Source organism: Athene cunicularia (assembly GCF_003259725.1).
Source record: "Athene cunicularia isolate RWA chromosome 11 unlocalized genomic scaffold, athCun1 chr11_part1, whole genome shotgun sequence".
NCBI classification, from domain to species: Eukaryota; Metazoa; Chordata; class Aves; order Strigiformes; family Strigidae; genus Athene; species Athene cunicularia.
This window is the reverse complement of record NW_020799113.1, coordinates 16,951,953-16,970,098: the sequence shown is the minus strand read 5'-3', so window position 1 is coordinate 16,970,098 and position 18,146 is coordinate 16,951,953. Positions and strand designations below refer to the sequence as shown.

At 36.3% G+C, this 18,146-nt stretch overlaps 1 protein-coding gene across 1 annotated transcript; it reads left to right on the top strand.

Annotated features, from left to right (window-relative positions):
* Window positions 1-1,808: 1,808 nt before the first annotated feature.
* Window positions 1,809-3,139, top strand: LOC113484367 (leukotriene B4 receptor 1-like). The gene has a single exon (XM_026856715.1). It carries the CDS (start codon window positions 1,867-1,869, stop codon window positions 2,875-2,877), a length of 1,011 nt encoding a protein of 336 aa, XP_026712516.1. The 5' UTR covers window positions 1,809-1,866; the 3' UTR covers window positions 2,878-3,139.
* Window positions 3,140-18,146: the final 15,007 nt, after the last annotated feature.

Below are 18,146 nucleotides of genomic sequence, written 5' to 3'. Positions count from 1 at the left end.
AGTTATCATAGCTTTCAGTTAAGCAGAATTTCTAGTAACTGGTGTAGCTTTCTTACGATTTAGAGTCTGTAGTTACCTAGGCTTTTTGTCACCTGGGTCCTCTGCAGATCAGTTCAAATTCTTAATAATCAGAGTGTGATGCAATAATCATAATCTAGATTCAGACTTTACCTAAAAGAACCTGCCTGTACCTGTGGCATTGGGTGACAAGAGGTACTGGGCCTCTTTCCTTGATTTCCCACCCCCCAATAAAAACCTGCAACTTTGTCCAATCTAGATATGCCACTGGCAACAAATCACTAATGAGCCCTTCCAAAGTTGCTTCTGGAGAAATAATGATGTGTATAAAGGTGATGTCATTAGAAGAAGAGACATTGCCCAGCACTTCCTTTTATCAGTTGATTTTCACAAGCGGTTTTCAAAAATTCCCTTTAGAATACAAACAACTGGTTTGGGTTTTTCCCCTACCCAATCTGTCCTAAATGTAGTTAAAAATAAAAGGAACTAGAATCGTGTAGCAGATTAAATCCAAATTAAAATCTTTGCTACACAAATAGTATTTTGAAGATATAATACTTGACTTCAGTAGAGTTATTCTGGACTTGCTTTTGATCTCATTATACTCTTATGAGATCAAAACCAACTAAGCTGATTTGGGGAAGGAGGTGTTGCAATCCTTTCTCCATGGTGAAAGGTACTTTTCAACTTAATATTATGCACTACATTTGCCTGGTTTGTAAAATTTACCTCAGCGCTTAGGGACATAATCTGTATCACAGTCTTAAATTTAAGAGAAAGCGTTAAGTATAACTCCTTTTTTTCTGTGCATCTTTTTTATGGAAAATACCCTTCCAGTTTCACTTCTGTGACTCGAACATTTCTGTTCGTGCTGCTGTTTTAGTTCCTCCTTTAACTTTTTTTAAATGAACTTCAAAAGATGTTTTGACATCAGGATAACAAAATATTTTCATATTCTTCAGCCAGACACTGAAGAATTTAGGATTCACACAGGATTTGAATACTGCACCGACTACCAAGTTTCCTAGAAGATAAAGGAGATAAAGCTGCTGGTGCAGCAGGAGTACAATGTAAAAATGTATATTTTGTCTGGCACTGAGCATTTCCTCTTATAACCCTATATTCAGATTATTCTGATGCTTATTGTTTGGCTAAAGGACTGTAGTTTCCCAGAGCATTATAAATACAACTCCCACCTGCTTTATTGTGCCAGTACAGTCTCACTATAGGACAAATGTTGATTTCTGTTATGCCAGTGTATTTCTAAGGCATGATTTACTGTTTTCTGCTCAATTAAAAAAGATAACCCAAAAGCAGTAAGCACAATTTTTTATGCTTTGAAATGGAATTTCATGTCAAATACATAATGCACATTTGTGGTTTATCTGCCACCCTTCTTTTTTTGGCTTATATAAAATGTTGAGTTATTCATACAAGCAAGAGTAGAAAAGCATAAAGTGGGTTTCTTTCTCCTCATAGATGTTCATTAGATCAGTAACTTTAACAAAGTAACAAAGCTTTGAATAGGGACACTTTTGAAAAACCACCAACATGCTTTAAAAGCTACTAAGTACATACGTCTGTATAACTAAATGCAAAGTCAGGTGCTGCACTGTATTTTTATTTTTGCTTTGTATGCAGAAATGCACGCTGTCTTCCTAAACAACAGGAACTGCCATATGTGGTCAGATGTTTGTAGAAGAGAGCTATAGGCTGTGAGCTCATATGACATACTAGTCTACAGAATATCAGTTAGAGAACTTTCTCTCGAGTAGTCATCTTCAAATAAAAGCAGAGTACAAAGCACTGAGGATACTGGCAGCCAAGAAGAACTGAAAAATTTCCAGAATGAGTCAAGCTGAGGAAAGCAGCATCCACTCAACATGGAATATTGTGAGGTCAGTTGTCTGCATAATACTGAGCTTGTCATTTATTATTGGGACCCCTGGAAACTGCATCGTCATCTGGACTGTTTGTACAAAAATGAAACAAGTATCTCCTTCAGTCCTGCTGATCCTGAACCTGGCCATTGCAGATGTCCTTGTACTGATTACCTTACCAATTTGGATTTACTCCTTCGCGGATTCATGGGTTTTTGGAGTCATCTTCTGCAAAATACTGGTTTTCATTATTTACTGCAGCATGTATGCTAGTATATTTCTAATTACAGCACTGAGCTTCGAGCGGTTAATGGCTGTGTTTTACCCTTTCACAATACAAAGATACAAAACAAAAGAAAAGATTTCTTTGGTCATGTTCCTCATTTGGTTCCTGTCTATTACTTTCGGCATTTCTGTCATTCCATTTCAAGAGACAGAAGAAATGAACGGCAGACTACTATGCACATGTCGGAACTACTCTTCTAATAGACAGAAAGTGTCATATCTTTTGCTGGAGACTCTTGCAGGGTTTGTAATCCCTTTTTTAATTATTTGCACTTGTTACATGTGTGTTGCAAGAAGAATAAGCAGAATGAATTACCAATCTAAGCAGCGATCGGAACGGCTCATCGCCAGCATTGTGGTGGCATTCATTTTATGCTGGTTCCCTCATCATCTCTTTAACATCCTAGATATTATTTCAATTCAGATAGAACTCTCTAACGAGGAAATGTCTTTGACATTGGATGAAATTGTAGGCAGAGGAGTGTACATCTCTGGAGCACTTGTATTCATCAGTAGCTGTATTAACCCTCTGCTTTATGCTTTTGCTGCACGAAGATTTCAGAATCACCTGAGATTTGCCAAGATATCAAAGCTGTTTGAACAGATGAGTCAGACTGTAACAGAGGAAGGCAAGAAAAAAAGTTTGGTTATAACCAAACAAGAAGATACTTTAGTAAACACAGAAAATCTCTAACAAACATAGCTTTAGTGAATAATGTGAATAATGTGATTCTGTGTCATTCCTTCAGTAGTTCGTTCTCCTCATGCTCTTGGTTTCATTTATTAAGCAGTCCAGGTAAAGCTAGAGACAGGTAAATGTTTTTCGGTTTTGTTTTATATGTTACAAAAGAATTGGCATTGACAACCTAGTCCAGTTCCTGAGTTACTATCCACGTCATGAAATCAGCGCTATTTCACTGGTGCTGAGAATCTCAGCAAGGTGACTAGAAGCTCAAAGTGTAGGGACTACAGCATTTTTATTTTCCATTAAAATTATATGTCATTTCTAGAAAATATGTGTGCAGAAAACAGAAAAGGACTATGTGTGGAAAACAGAAGCTTTGAAAGTTTAAAACTAAGTTTTCCTTCAGAAAAAAATGTTAGATGCTCAAAAGTCCTTACGTAATCTAAAGTTTTAAGAGAGCATAGTTAAATTCTTGATACAGGTAATGGTTTTAAAATATATTAACAACACAAAACTCTTTTGGGTAGATGAAAAATGTAAAGTTATGTTTATTCATTGCTTTATTTAGCTTTGAAAGTAATAAGGGTTGGTTACGCAGGCAAGCTCATTTACTGAACTGTCTTGTGTTCATAGGTTTTAACAAATCAAATGTGAAGTGTGACATGCCTCCAGAAAAAACTAGGAGGTATGAGAATTTTGTGTTGTATGGTAAACATTATTACAGGCTATATTTGATGTCAAATACATTGCACACTTCAGTAGCAATTAAACTATTGATATATTAAACACACATGCTATGAGTATCCTCAAAACATTTGATTCCATTAATCTTCCAAGATGGCTATTAAATTATGGAGGAACTGGATCAGGCTCTGGTGGGAGGGAAGGAGACATCCTTGATACTATTTTTTATGGGTAAGAAAATTATGCCTAAAATTTTTTGTGCTTACTCTTGCTTATTTTTAAGCTGTAATAAGATCAAGATAACTGCTGATTACTATGAAATTTTTTGTAAGTCCCTGTGCATTGCTCTGAACAGCTGCTAAATAGCTATGTTACTCATCTTTACAAAGAAATTATGAATATTAACTAGAACTTAAATTTTCAAATTCTGTTTATATAACCACCAAGGGTATTTGAGTTGTATTAATTTAGCTTATAAATGGAAATAAACCCGGGGAAGTAAAATCCTTACCTGTTAATGGAAGAATATTTCTCTAAACTTTGCATATGTATTTCTGCTTGTTATGAAAAAGTGATTTTTTCTACTCAGTAGGAGAAGAGTCCACACCACGGAGGGCTTTCCATCAATAGAATTCCTTCACTAAAATTAAAGTAAACAAAACTTCAGCAGGACCTTGTTTGCACCAAAGAGTAAGCAGCAGATGAAATCCCTTAGACTACCCCATCCACCTACCACTCTTTTTTCACACCACTAATGGCTCTTTAATTGCTATTAGTATATTCAATATAGCAATGTGGCATTATCTCACAATAAAAGCAGCAACTTGAGTTATCTACTGCATAAAAAAGTGAAGCTGTATTTCCCAATCTGTTCTTGAGATAGGCGTCACTCACTATTCAACAACAACACAGAACAGATGAGGAGATAATAAGCACACGAGCATTGCAATTGAACTAGAGTTCTCGGCCACAGGGAGCCAAGCATTTCACAACTTGCAGGTTGGGAAAAGACCCAGACAGAATTTAGTACAAGCTACCTGACTGGAATTTTCCTTTCTATCAGTCTGTGCTCTACACCTAGCTATAATCAATCTTCTTATTAAGAACTGGGTTAAACTCCTAACCATCTCTCTGTGTGCTATCATGTATCTCATGAATGAAGCAGTATTTTTTTTTTGTGCCATTTGCTATTCAACAAGCATTTTGGGAGCAGTGACTTCATGTTAAGTGCCTCATACTCAGCTATGCCTAACCCAGGCAAACTATAAAGGGATCCGTTGCCACAAATATACTCTCTGCAATACTGCCTACTGCAGTGCTGTTTGGGTTTTGTTTGGTTGTTTTTTTTTTTTAAATCAATGCATAAGAAACAGTGAGTCAGACCATTTTTCTTTTCTTTTTATCCTGTCACTCACAGACAAGTGAGCTTTGCTGCTCAGGCATCCAGGAATCTTAAAAAGGGAACTAGTAACATCCACAGATCAGTAAATACATTCTAGAGAATAATGAAAATTATTAGTTAAGGCAGTTTTGAATTGAAAGGTGAGACTCTGAGGATTCAGAATCATTTACTATCAGGTGCTGCTTTTCCACTGAAATTACAGTCCTTAGTATAGAGACCTTAACTAAATTAACTAAACAAGAATGCTTCTTAGGATCAACAGACCAAAAAGCAGCCCATTAGCAGTATTCTACTTCTGTGCGTTGACAGTAGAGAGCATGAATTTTCTGCATCAATATTCAGTTCACACATTTTCTCCAGTGCTTTTTATTCACTAGTTCAGTACTAAAGTACTTGTAAAACATACAGTCCACCAAGGAACTAGAACTGTCCTTTTGTGTTCATATTTGTGGCTTTGGACAGCTGCCTCCAGTAGTCAGTCATCTTTGAGAACTGTTTCTTTTGAAGGCTGTTTGAGGAGTTGTAAAAGATGCTAAAACAGCAAGCTTAACTAATTTTACTTTTCTACAGAGCAAATACAGTTAATTCTTGCAAATGTTAGTATGCACAGATAAAAAACCACTGATTTTGGCAACACAGCCATGATGTAACAGGGTGTGTAAGAGTCAGTGTAGAAGCATAAACTGATGACATGGCTGACTGGTTCTTTCTTTATCAGGTAGCCATCAGGTGTGTCGATGTAGGGAGATTTACCACTTCTTTAATGCTAACATGCTCTATCACAAAACTACAGGGATTCCAATAGGCCCATTCAGACAATAGACAGTGGATATTCTTGTGTCCTAAAGTACTGAGTCCCAGACAAACCTAAGACCTAACACAGATTTGGTCTAACTTGCTGCATCCTATGGTAGTGTTACTTAATGCTTCTTGCTGACTACATTACATATCCATCTTATAGATTATACTGGAAGACTGAAAAAAAGCAAAGACTTTTCTTGATTGTTCAACCTACTTCAGAGCAGTGACTTGCAGATGAGAGCAATCTTACAACTCTCGAGACACTCAGACTATTCTGAGAAAAATGAGGTTTCAACTCATTTTAGTTCCTCTTATTTTTCTTACTTCCTAACTTTTCTGTTCTTGTTTATGAAGTCTATCTCTGTGGTTTCAGTGTCCAGCTATTTCTCATGACACAGCAAAGGAAGAAGGCTGAGCTAAGAGAGGGCCGCTTCAGTCACCTGAGTCAAATCACCTCAAATTACACTGAAGTACAGGGAACATTGTGTGGAATCAATGCAACATTGCTTAGAACACTGAGTACTAGGAGGTGACCAGGTGGTTCGAATTTCTCATGTTTGTAAAAATTAATAATCTTCTAAATTACCCAGCCTGAAACTTGCTGTGAATGTTCCATAGGTATACATCAGGAATTTATCTCATTTACTGTAGTAGGATCATGCTGCATAAAGTGAATTCATGTATTAACAGATTGAAGGAGAGCCTTCATGCACAGTCCATGCACAGCCAATATACAAGAAGGATAAAAAAGAACACAAAGAAAAAGTATCAGTCTTACACCTTTTGTTGCCTGCTGACTTCTAAAGTTTTCTGTAAACATCATGGTAAAATAGTTATTACAGAAGTCTGGATTAAAACAGCTGAACTTTGTGGATATTTAGAGGCAGCTTGTAATTTAAGAGGTAACACAAGGGCAATCACAGGTACTTATTGACAGGCAGAAACAGGGCAACTGCATTATACTAAACTTTTTTAATTGAAAAAAATCAGCAGAACATCGTGTAGGAGAAGGTAGAACAAAAGTTAAGAGATATTGTAAAGACTGCAGTTATCGAACTCTTAGGATTACTATCAACAGGACTAAAAGAAAGATTTTCATGCAAGACTTGGGTGAAACGTCTAAAAGAACCTGGAAGCTAACAGATAACATGGAGACTACACAGGCATGCAAATTCTTTCACATTCAAGCAAGAGTCTGATCCATAATAAATAGTTTAGAAGATGCAGAATTAGCAAATATTAACAATGGTGACATTTTTATCTAGTTTTATATGTTAGGACTCTTGTATTACTCCCTTTTCTGCATGTATAGCAAAAAAAGGAAGAGAAAGGAAAAAAATTATATTTGATTGGAGTAGAAAAGCAAATGAGAAATAAATCAGTTAAGATCATTAGAAAAATATGGCCTTAGAATGAAATTGGGAAGTTCAGCTATGAAAGCTGTGTATACAAAGAGAACAGAGAGGGAAGTGAGAACTATTCTGTTGCAAGGCAGTTTCAGTTTTTTTCAAATGCTTTATTGTCAGATCAGTTAATCACTAAAAAGAGTTCTTTATTAGAAAACTCAGATAGATCTCCATTGGTTGTTAATAGGTTAAAGAAAAAAATCCAATAAAACACAGTTTAGAGAGATTTAAGACTGTCCTCTGAAAGGGTGAGTAGTTATGTTGCTCCTGTTAGCATTAAGAGCTGGGTGTGACCAGGGCTATGATGATGGCCACTAGGAGTTCAGAGACTTTACGACACTGTTTACAGAACTAAGAAAATTCTTGCACTGATAGGTATGGAGATAATGGAATCATATACTATTTGATTCCCTCCTGTCTTCTTTCCCCTTAATTATTTTAAAAGTCATGCTGGTGGTTCTTAGTAAGGATCCAATGTTTTAAACTAGATGCATTTGAGTTGGAAAAAATGTTAAGATTAGAAGAAAATTCTTTTTATGGAATGTGTGAAGTCAACGATTTAAGTGATGGAATTAATGAAAAGGATGCTATGAAGTCATCCAGTACAGGCTAAACAGTCATAGCTCTTAAGTTAGGATTATACATCTGCTACAACTGCAAAATCTACTTATTCTTAATTTAATTGAAATTAGCTACCTGAACTGCATTTTGATTGCAAAGGTAACTGGTTACACTCAAGTTTTGGCTGCAATTGTGTAAAACCAAGTGCATCACTATTTCCATTGTCTATTAACTAGAAAACAATGCTAACAGGACTGAGACATCTAGAAACATTACAGACATCCATAATTACAATGAAGTGAAGTGTATGTCTGGATGGACCTAAATAGAGGATTGGTATCTTGGTAGATCTTAAAGTGCAAATTCGCCTTTTTGCTTTTGTATAGCAGACCTGTTTGTCATATAGCACATTACATAAAAAATGAAGGCTAAATATTTAATTTTCAGAGATTTAGGATTTTGAAGCATCATTTATGGCCTGTCATTAACCTGGTACTGTCACCATAAAAGTGGCAGTTAGCTATGTGAAGATCACTTCTAATCATTGACACCTTATGCTATGGTAAAATGTGGCAGTGTAGACAATTAAAAACACATTGCACAGTCTGTATCCTAACTGTACTACATAACTTCAGCAGTTACTATAACATTCACTATATAATTCCCTATTGAACTTGGTGAGTAGGATCAGAAGCTTAGAAGTTATGGACATTTTTTTTAACATTATAACTAATTAATTATGTTTGTGTCCATTAGGTATAAAATACAGCCATGAACCTTCAGCTATGCTGTAAAAGAGAGCATTATGTAGTTAAAACTGAAGGAAGCAGTTAGAGAGCAATCTTTTTACATGCCTTGTTCTCTCCTGCCACCATGTGGCTATTCTATTTTTTAAAGTTAGGCCTAATTATAATACCCAAAGTCACTGAAACTACTAGTGAGGTACTTTGTTCATTGTTTCAGTTGCAAACGACATTTTAAGGTTCAGGTCACAGAAAGGTTCACAAAAAACCACAACAGTATATTAAGCATCCAAGTTCTATTCATTTCAGAGGGTTCTAGTTGGTTCTTTTCTTACCCTTCAGGAACTGAAGCCCACATTATTTAAAACATTGCATAAATTAGGCAGGCTGAGAAGTTTTGGCAATATAATCACCTCGTGCCAGTTTGTGAAAAGTCTATGCTGAAAATTACTTTCACCCCTGCCCCCCCCAAAAAGCCATCGGTAAGTACGTTGAGCTACACCCTGACTCTTGAACTTGAGTAGCTCATGTCTCATCCCAGGTGATAGTATTGATTTCTAGGCTCTTGGTAGTTTTGAGGTGCTCTCAAAAAGTTCCAGAAGGACTTGACTTCATGGTGATAAAATTTGGAACAGTATTTAAAGTCTTAGAGACGTCCATGGTAAGAAAATCTCAAAAGCTTTGCCTTTAAGATAAAAGAAGTGTTAAGAGTAAAGCAGAAAACAGAGTCAAAGAGATTTTATTCCCTTTTTACTCTATTGCAATGTTTATTACATGCAATTTCTGCATGTAATGCTTTTAGAGTCTCTATGAACAAGGCTTTGCTTAATCCTCTTATATTTGTCACATTGAATAGCATTACACTAATTGATTAATCCTGCTTTTAAAAAGATCAGAATCAGAAGAAAACTGATTTTGCTGAATAACTTTTTCTAAGTACTTCTAGGAAGAAGAGCTCATGAATTAGAGTGTGCTACTGGTCTTCCCTTAAATATCCCTTCTACCCTAAGACTTGCATTGTCTATTACACTAAAACCCAGCAATTTTACATTACATACCTTACTTCGCTCTGTGATGACTAAAGTAATTTTCTTTCTCTGTGAGTTCACTCAGGGCTCCTATTGTTGTTATGCAGACAGTGCTGGTCCAAAAGTCAGGCCAAGAAGTCAACCTGTATGTCAGGGTCAGGATAGGGTCCATTAAGAATCACCAGCACCAGATACAGCCCAGTGATCACTAAGCAGGACCACAGCAGTTAATCAAGGCCAAGGTCATGCCAGGAAATCAGTCTGCAGGTCAGGGCCTGGATCAACAAGGTACATGGCTGATCACGGCTGTGGCAGAAATCAAAACAGGCACCTCAACAACATAGCTCACATAAGGGCTGCTGCTTCAGGCCTGAGTTTATAGGAGCTCCAGGACCTACAGGCAGTGTCTGTGGAGCTAATCGGGGTCATTAGGGGTTATTACTGCACTCAGGGGCCTGATAGATTCTCAGCAGCAATGGAAACACCGAAGAACAAGAACAGGATCATGCAGATTATTCATGGCATAATACCCATAAGCCTCATTGCCATTTTATGTAGTGGCTGAAGTTGGGCAACTTTGTATAAAGATGAGGAGCCTCAAAGAAAAAAATATGTTGGTTTTGCTTTTTAAATTTTCACGATTGCCACTTTTTCACTGATACTTATGTTCCTTAGAAATTATTACATCTGAAGAAGAATTTTATTGCAAGAACTTCAGAGTCTTTTTATTGCATCTAACCCTTTTCTTAAGCCTTCAAGTCTTATCACAGTTTCTCTGTGTTTGAAACACAGGTAGATATTTTGCTTCCTCCAAGACATAGAAAACTAAGTCTTAACTTTTCACCACTGGAAATACATGGAAATTCTATGAGCAAAGGAGCTAGGAAAGCATACACTGTTCTGATCACAAAGATGGTATCACTGAGACTTTCACCTGCTTTGGATCACTGAACTTTGACTGGAGTTAACCAGACGATTAAATAGCCCGGTGTAACTGTTGGACTGGCCATGTGATATGATCTTTCATTTCATTTAGGTGAATGCCATTGACTGAATAAAGTTAAATATTTAGCATCCAGAGCACAATAGCAAACAGAAAAAATGCTTGGTATGTGTTTAAAAACATGATGATGCATTTCCTAAGCATCAAATTCATATTGCATTAGCTATAAAATACTTGTTTTCTTGTTGCTATATAATTTTACACACATAAATAGTTTTAGGCACACTGATAGTTTCAGAGAGAGGGAGTGATGTTATTTTAATGTTTTAAATTACTGGTGTTATTCACAAGTATTAAGCTATGTCAAAGGGAATGAAACTGTTTAAGAACAGTTTAAGAGCATTTTCCTGCCTTTTTTACCAATAGTTGAGGGAACTGCAGGAGGGGAGCAGGCCTCTAGCCCAAGTGGACCTGACAGCACAGTCTGTTTTACACTTTCCTCGCAGAAATTCCTCCTTACATCAGGGGAGATAACAGCCTTTCTGTGCTTCAGCTGCTATTATAGTTGCTTAGTTCCTAAATGTTTACAACAGCTTGGAAACAGCATTTCTGAAGGAGCTGGGATCCTGCTACCCCAGGCCAGGGAGCTGCCCGTGGGGCTCCACCCTGTGCCAGACCTCCCAGCTCTGCAGTGGTGAGTTTGATTTCAGGTGTACTCATTTCTAGCTCTTTTTCAGCATGTCGGAGTGGCATAGCGAGACAGATATAGAATAGATACACCCCCAAATGTCCCACCTTGCCATTACTTTAGTTTTCTACATGTACAGTCAAAATTAAACGCAGATTGTGACATTGATAAGCATGGGAAATGAAGTTTCATACTCTCAGGCTAAGTGTAAAGACAGGCTTACTTTTCACCTTAGCCAAAACCACTTCTGTTTCTTTCTACTTCTTCCCCTTTCCACATGCAAAGTAGCTCACCATCATTCCTGTTTAAAGAGAAGTATGATGGGATGTCTGATCCCTGGGATAGGCTGTAACTGTGATGTGGAAACATGACTCAGATCAGTATTTTTCTGTAAAGTGGACCACAAAAAAAAAGGGAAACCCAATTTGATTTGTCTGAATCAGAAAATAAAGATTAGCCTCTTAAGATAGCAATTTCCCATGTTTTTATTAATATAGTTTATTCAATTCTTCAGAGCTGTATTTAAGGAACAATAATTACTAGAAAATCCAATGGCAGGAAAACCTAAGGATTCTATAACATCATGAACTGCTTTGAACAGTTAAATATCTATCTCTAAAATCTGTTGTTTAAACACTAACTCTGGATATATAATTAATAATTACTTGATATCAAATAAACCAATACAACATAAAAACTTCTGTAAGGAAGAAGGATTTTAACATGTATAAAAAGAGGCTCAGGAAATGGAAGAAAATAGCCTCTCTGCCGTGATTAGCAGAATTGAGGGGACTCCATTCAATCAACAAGAAAATAGAGGGATGCCATAGTAAGGAAGGCAGCAAAAGGAAAGAAATATTTCTCGACTAAATTTGTAACTGGCCTATGGAAACCAGGGCTGCAGGCATTCATGGAAATAAGTAGTGTTGCAGGAATTTTAAACCACTTTAATTTTATGACCAGTTATACAAGCTAAGGCAATGATACGAAATAACCCTATCTACTGCCTCAGGGTATAAGCTGGGGGTCAGGAGGGCACTCCTTTTAATGCCCCAGCATTACATGTATCTCAGAAGATTTTTGTGCTTTTTCTGAGTAGAATTGACATTCCTAGAAACTTAGATGGTTAATGATTTGGGACAAAGAGACTTTAGTTTTGTATTTAATAGAAAACATTTCTGTAAAAATTCCATCATACCTCAAAATGCAAACCAAAGGTCAGAATGGATCACAGATGTTACCTTGATGACCTGCATGCAAGCAAAACCCCTCTACACAACTGACAGAGGTTGTGCTATTTGTGATACTAGTCCATGCTATTATTACTCCCTGTTTACGGTAGGAAAATGGAAGGTGAAGGGAGGTACCCAAAGCTGCACAAGAGGTGTCAGGGTAAGAGTTAGGAAGGTGGAGTAATGTATTGCCACAGTTATACGTATAAGTCTAACAAAATGATCAACATACATACAGCACAGGTAGGCAAAATACTTCAAAATTTGTATTATTAAAAGACTTTTCTGGCTTTTTATAGAATTGGTATTTCAGGAAGGTAGACTTCTTAAACTAGTATGGAATTAAACTTAGTAGGGTTTTGCAAATGGCTTCCTGGATTGAGAATAAGGGAGAAATAATAACAAAGTTACATTAAAATAATACATTAAAATTTCTCAGAGTAGTTAGAATGAACAGTTACATATATAAAGTATATATTAAGTATATAAATAATTGCTTTTACAGAAAAAGCTTCTCACATCTTGTTTAAAGTAGAAGTTTTAAGTTTTGATTGCAAAAGTTTCTAAAGAAGTTTTAAACAACAGCAAGGAATGTATAGTCACAAAGCAATCTCCAACAGCAATTTTTATATGAAAAAAAACATTTTTGCAGAAACTGAAACATAACAGTCTCCAGAGTAAACTGTACTCTTTAGGTATTTGATTTCAACATGTCTCAGAGGTCAGTCTGGAATCCCAGGTTGTTATTTCTTACATTGATAGAGAAGTTCATACATAAATAGTTGTTTATGTCCATCACATGTAATCCCTCCTTTTAGAAATTAACCCAGTGGCTACCTTAAGATGCCATAGAAGCCCATAGAACAAAAGGAGTGGTTTTTATTCTGGTTTTAAACTAGAATCAACAAAATCATTGTAGACTCAGACTTGTAACTAATTAGAAATTAGAAGTGCACTCTGAAGCCTAGCATTTTTCTCTGATAATACAAGCTTTATTTAAAAAAAAAAAAAAAAGAAAAAGAATATATATATATTTAAGACCTCTGTTGTATTGTCCCTGATTTTTACTTTCTGAAAGTGTTTTTTCTAGTATGCTGTGTCATTATTTGTGTTTTTAACATCAGACCTCTAAAATTATGTTTCAAATTGGTTCTGTATTTTCCATTTAGATGCAGTGAGCACAATAGTACAGGACAGATTTTTGTAGATGAGTTAAATTCTGGACAACTTCAGGGAAACCAAAGAAGGTGAAGGCCACATCTCTTATACATCCATCTAGAATGGATTTTCTTCTCACGTATAATGTATTTATCTCCAGTATTACTGTAGTTTTAGGTATTTATCATGGACAGCTTTCTTCAGGTGTCTAAATGTTGTCTCCAAGTCGGACTGCCCATTATGAATCAATGCATTTAGAAAAAACAGTCCAATGGGAAGCTAGTTTTGCTGAGGTATTATTCATGCCTGCACAGCTCTCCATTTTTCACCCTGTTGCTCAGTATGTTGACCTGGGCGTGTGCTGCATATGACACAGAGGACTTTCACTTAGCTTTCAGTTTTATGTAACATACCTATCTCATTGCCTCTGGCATTTATTTCTTTTATAACCTACAATATTCACATATTCACTAGAATATGGAGAAGATGTTACATATTCAGAAAAGATTTAATGAGCTACTGAATTGTCATTTTACCTTTTGCTTAATCAACACAAGGAACCAATGGGTGTGCAATAACAGTTTGTGTTTGTGTGCACACACCTTTATGCATGCACATACACTGTTGTATATAGGGAAAGGTTGCATATATGGAGTTTCATGTTTTTTTACAGGATAAATAAATTGTTTTTATTAAAGTTATAAGTCAATCCAATATATATGTTATAAAAGCAAGGACAATCCCTAATTGTTCAAGGAGTTTGTTCCTGCATAACTGTTGCATGCATTATTTACTCTCATTGATTTTAAAATGACCACTCCCAAGCTTAAAATTAAGTATGTGCTGATTGTTTAGATTTTCAGAGGAACCAAAGTATAAAAATCTTCCTAAATAGAAAGCTACTTCCAAGGATTTTTTCTTTTGGAAGAATTTCCTAAGATGTATTTTACTCTGCCTGGTTATATTTCTGACATCTACGAGTTTCTTTACATATGTAGTCTATTGCCATGTGCATATATGTTTGAAATATGAGATGCATCTACAATCTAAAAATATTTAAAAGTTGTAACTTCCAGAAGGAAATAATTTTGTGTGTTAAGAAAGAAGGGCCCAGCATGGTCCCTAGCCTGAATATGTATACATGTACACAAGTTCCTGTTGGCTAACAAAATGCCATAAAGTCTGCTTTTGTGTAGTAACAGCACACAATAAACTAGAGAAAGAACAGGTTGCAGACAGCTTCTGCAGAGCATGTGATATGCTGCATGTTCACAGCATGCCCTGTAGTAGCTTGTTTGTACATCTGTACCTTAAGGCAGTAGAATCCTTGTTTCACCTTTGGCTCAAACTTCATTTAATAAGAGTCAGGATAGTAGAAAGAGAAAAAAAAAATGTATTAAATTGGTTAAATTTAGTCTGAATACCATATAAAGCCTTCCTGATTAAGCTATATCAAAGTATATATAAGGTATATAAAAGAAACAGGGAAATTTTTAATGTATAACCAAAGTATAAACAAAAAAATGGTGAAAACCACCGAGAAATGAAAATTTGAAAATGCAGAGTCTGATCTCTTTGCATAATGTAAGGTTTTGAGGCTGAAAATAAAACCCAACAGGCATAATGATATTTGGAATAAAAAACACAAGTGTGCAAATCTTCCTCTTGAAAGCGCATGCTACCTCAAGTACTACAATAAAAAAGCAGTGCTGTGGAGCAAAATAGGAGAGACTGGTGGCTGAGGACAGTGCTAATTCTACTTTACTCAAACTTTTGGGGGCATGATTCAGTTAACATCAATAGAAAAGATGTGAGAAACTGAGCATATAAATTGTCTTAAATTAAATTAAAAGCTTGATGCTGCCAAAAAGGACTTCCCTCTTCCCTCCACCCTTCTATAACCCTCTCTGCTCTTGGTTAGGTGATCCCACTGCTTACCTTGAGCCACCTCTGGGACTCATCTGACTGCAGGTTGTTGAACCTGATAAAACAGCAAAAAAATTGCCCTTGCCCACCTTCCAAAGGTGTACATTTTTGCCAGGTTAGTGGGTTTTGTTACCTGACCTTGAGACCAATCAGATATACTCCAGAAGCAACACAAGAAAGATGTGGGAGAAGAGAAAATGAAGCTGGAAAGGAGGGACAGGACTGGATGCCCTCCCTCCAAGAACTGTTAATTTGACTCAGCCAATTGTCACACTCTGGACTCCTTTTTTAACCTGTAGAAAGAAGTAAGTAGCTCCTGAAGCAATTTAGAGGAAGATCTTACTTGTCTATCAACTACATTAAAAAATAAAGTGCTTACTTCCCAATTTATCTTCTTAAACTAAAGGTTGAACTTTATGTGGTATAAATAACCCACCTTCATCTTCCTTATTCCAAATCCAACCTCCAGAGCAAGCTGGAAAATACTCTATGGCCCTTAATGACTTTCTTCCATTGTTTATCTTTTCTGTTTGGCATCTCTCTCATCTTTCTGATGACATTTTCTCCTCTCAGTACTCATTTTGTTTACATTTCCAGGTGTGGGGTGCTTTTTAAATTTTATTTTTCTTTGAACACATACTGAATCCAAAACACAGCACTATTCTAGCTACTAAGAAGAAAAATTAACTCCATCCCAGCTGAAACCAGGACAACTCAATACTTATTTTGATGTTTTCTTTCAGTGTGTGACTTTTGTTTATAATTTTTCCTACTCCATTTGTATTAACAATATATCTTTTGTTCTTATTGTTACTCCTCTTCAAGCTATATAATTGTGTTTGCATTCTTCTGTAGTTACTTTGGCTACATCTGTTTGAATTTTCTGCTATGAATGCTGTTTGCTATTGGACAACATAGTTCTCTCTACAGTTGCTTATCTTCTGTATGAGGTTTAATTTGGGGTATTTCTCTGATTTTTTTTTTTTTTTTAGTCTTTTTTTAACAGGAGGTTGTAACAGAGCAAGATGTCACTAGCAAATAAGAAAAAAGCCTCCAGAAAAGTAAGAGACAATACTTTATCAAGCCAAACTCGTTCACGCATTTGTTTAACCCTTGTTAAATAGTCTGAGTCAGAGATTTTACTTTTTCCTGGTGTTACAGATCTAGCCAAATATTTGGTTCCAAAGACATTTCCACCAACCTAGGGATTTTAATTTCTACCATTCTGTAGCATCAGGAGATCCCCTCAAATGAACAGCAGTGTGCCCTCGTGCCATAGATCACACGGCACAGGTGCCTCCATTCAGATGTTGTGGGGAAGTGCTGGGACTGTAGGCTGGTGGGTTGCAGGCTGGGACTGTGACTGAGATGTGTCTGTCTTGCAGTGAGATGAGGGAAGGAAAGGGAAGCTGCAGCACTGCTCAGCAAACGCAAGGAGGTCTGGCTGTATGAGAACACGTCTTTGGAAGCAATTGTGTAAATCTCATTTTCAGTGCATGAAACTTTATAGATCTAAAGATTACTTACAGATTTTTATACTCCCATGTTGCCTGTCAGATAAGCATTCTTTCTGGCTCTAGAGACAGGAAATGTAGTAGATTAACTAACCTCTTTAGGATTTTTTAGAACCACAGTAGGTAATTTGGAAGTAGAATCAAGCTCTTTTCCCATTAGATTGTCTTTCTCATGTACATCGTACTACTCCACTGACACTTTTTGGTGTACTTGTCCTTTGTATCAATGTGGTTTTATATATATATTTCCTGACAGTTATATATATAATGATTTTTAAACTTTTTTTTTCCTCCTACATCCATCCTCTTGTTTTCTCAGCCACATCTTTCAGTTACTCAAGTCTGTGAGTGGTTTTACCTCTATGAGAGGTTTTACAGGACTATTGACATAAGAAAGTTCACAATATAAAATATTGGTAGAGGGATAAAAAAAAATATGGGTTTGAGCTATTGTACTAGTGAAACATTAATACTAGTCCTGCTAAGTCTGTGTCATGTAAAATTATCCATAAATTTTCCTTCTGTTATAACTTGAATCTGCAAATGAAAGCAGACTCACATAGTATTTGACACCAGAGGCTATACTGTGACACAGAGAGGGTTAATTCTGCCCAGTATTTTCTTTCATCCTCATAAATGCATGACATCATGAACAAATTTAATAATCCTTCTACAAAATGAATCTGCTTTGTGTCTGTGAATTGTCCTTCGCACCTCCTAACACTGTGTGAGGTACTACTGCAGTAATAGTGTTTGTTATTTGTAAGCTATGTCTCAACCAGCTGCTGAGTAGACCATAAGTGCTTTTGGAAAGGTTATGGAAGCTTTCATGTCTTTTGACCCCGTACATCCCTGGCATAATAAGACAGGAATTCCAAAAAACCTCCTAACAAGCTATTTATTCATGTAACAAGCCATAAAGAGTTATCGTCTCTTCTGGGCCAATGTTTTCTGGCCCAATGTACATAAGTAATGCTTCCACTGTTAATCGTTAACATAGTAGTTCTAAAGGATTGTTTTGATCTATTGACATTCAGAAGAGTTCCAATATGCTAAAATGCTAGACCCTGCAGGTCTATAGATTCCCTTGAAAATATGCAAAAATGGCATACATTCACAGGAGGAGGAGCAGCCCTTTTCCAGTGTGTGTGTGTGTGTGTGTGTATGTGTGTGCACAGAAACTATATTAGAA

What these genes read in the sequence shown, in the direction of transcription:
- LOC113484367 (XM_026856715.1), top strand. Translation starts at nt 1,867, where the DNA reads ATGAGTCAAGCTGAGGAAAGCAGCATCCACTCAACATGGAATATTGTG.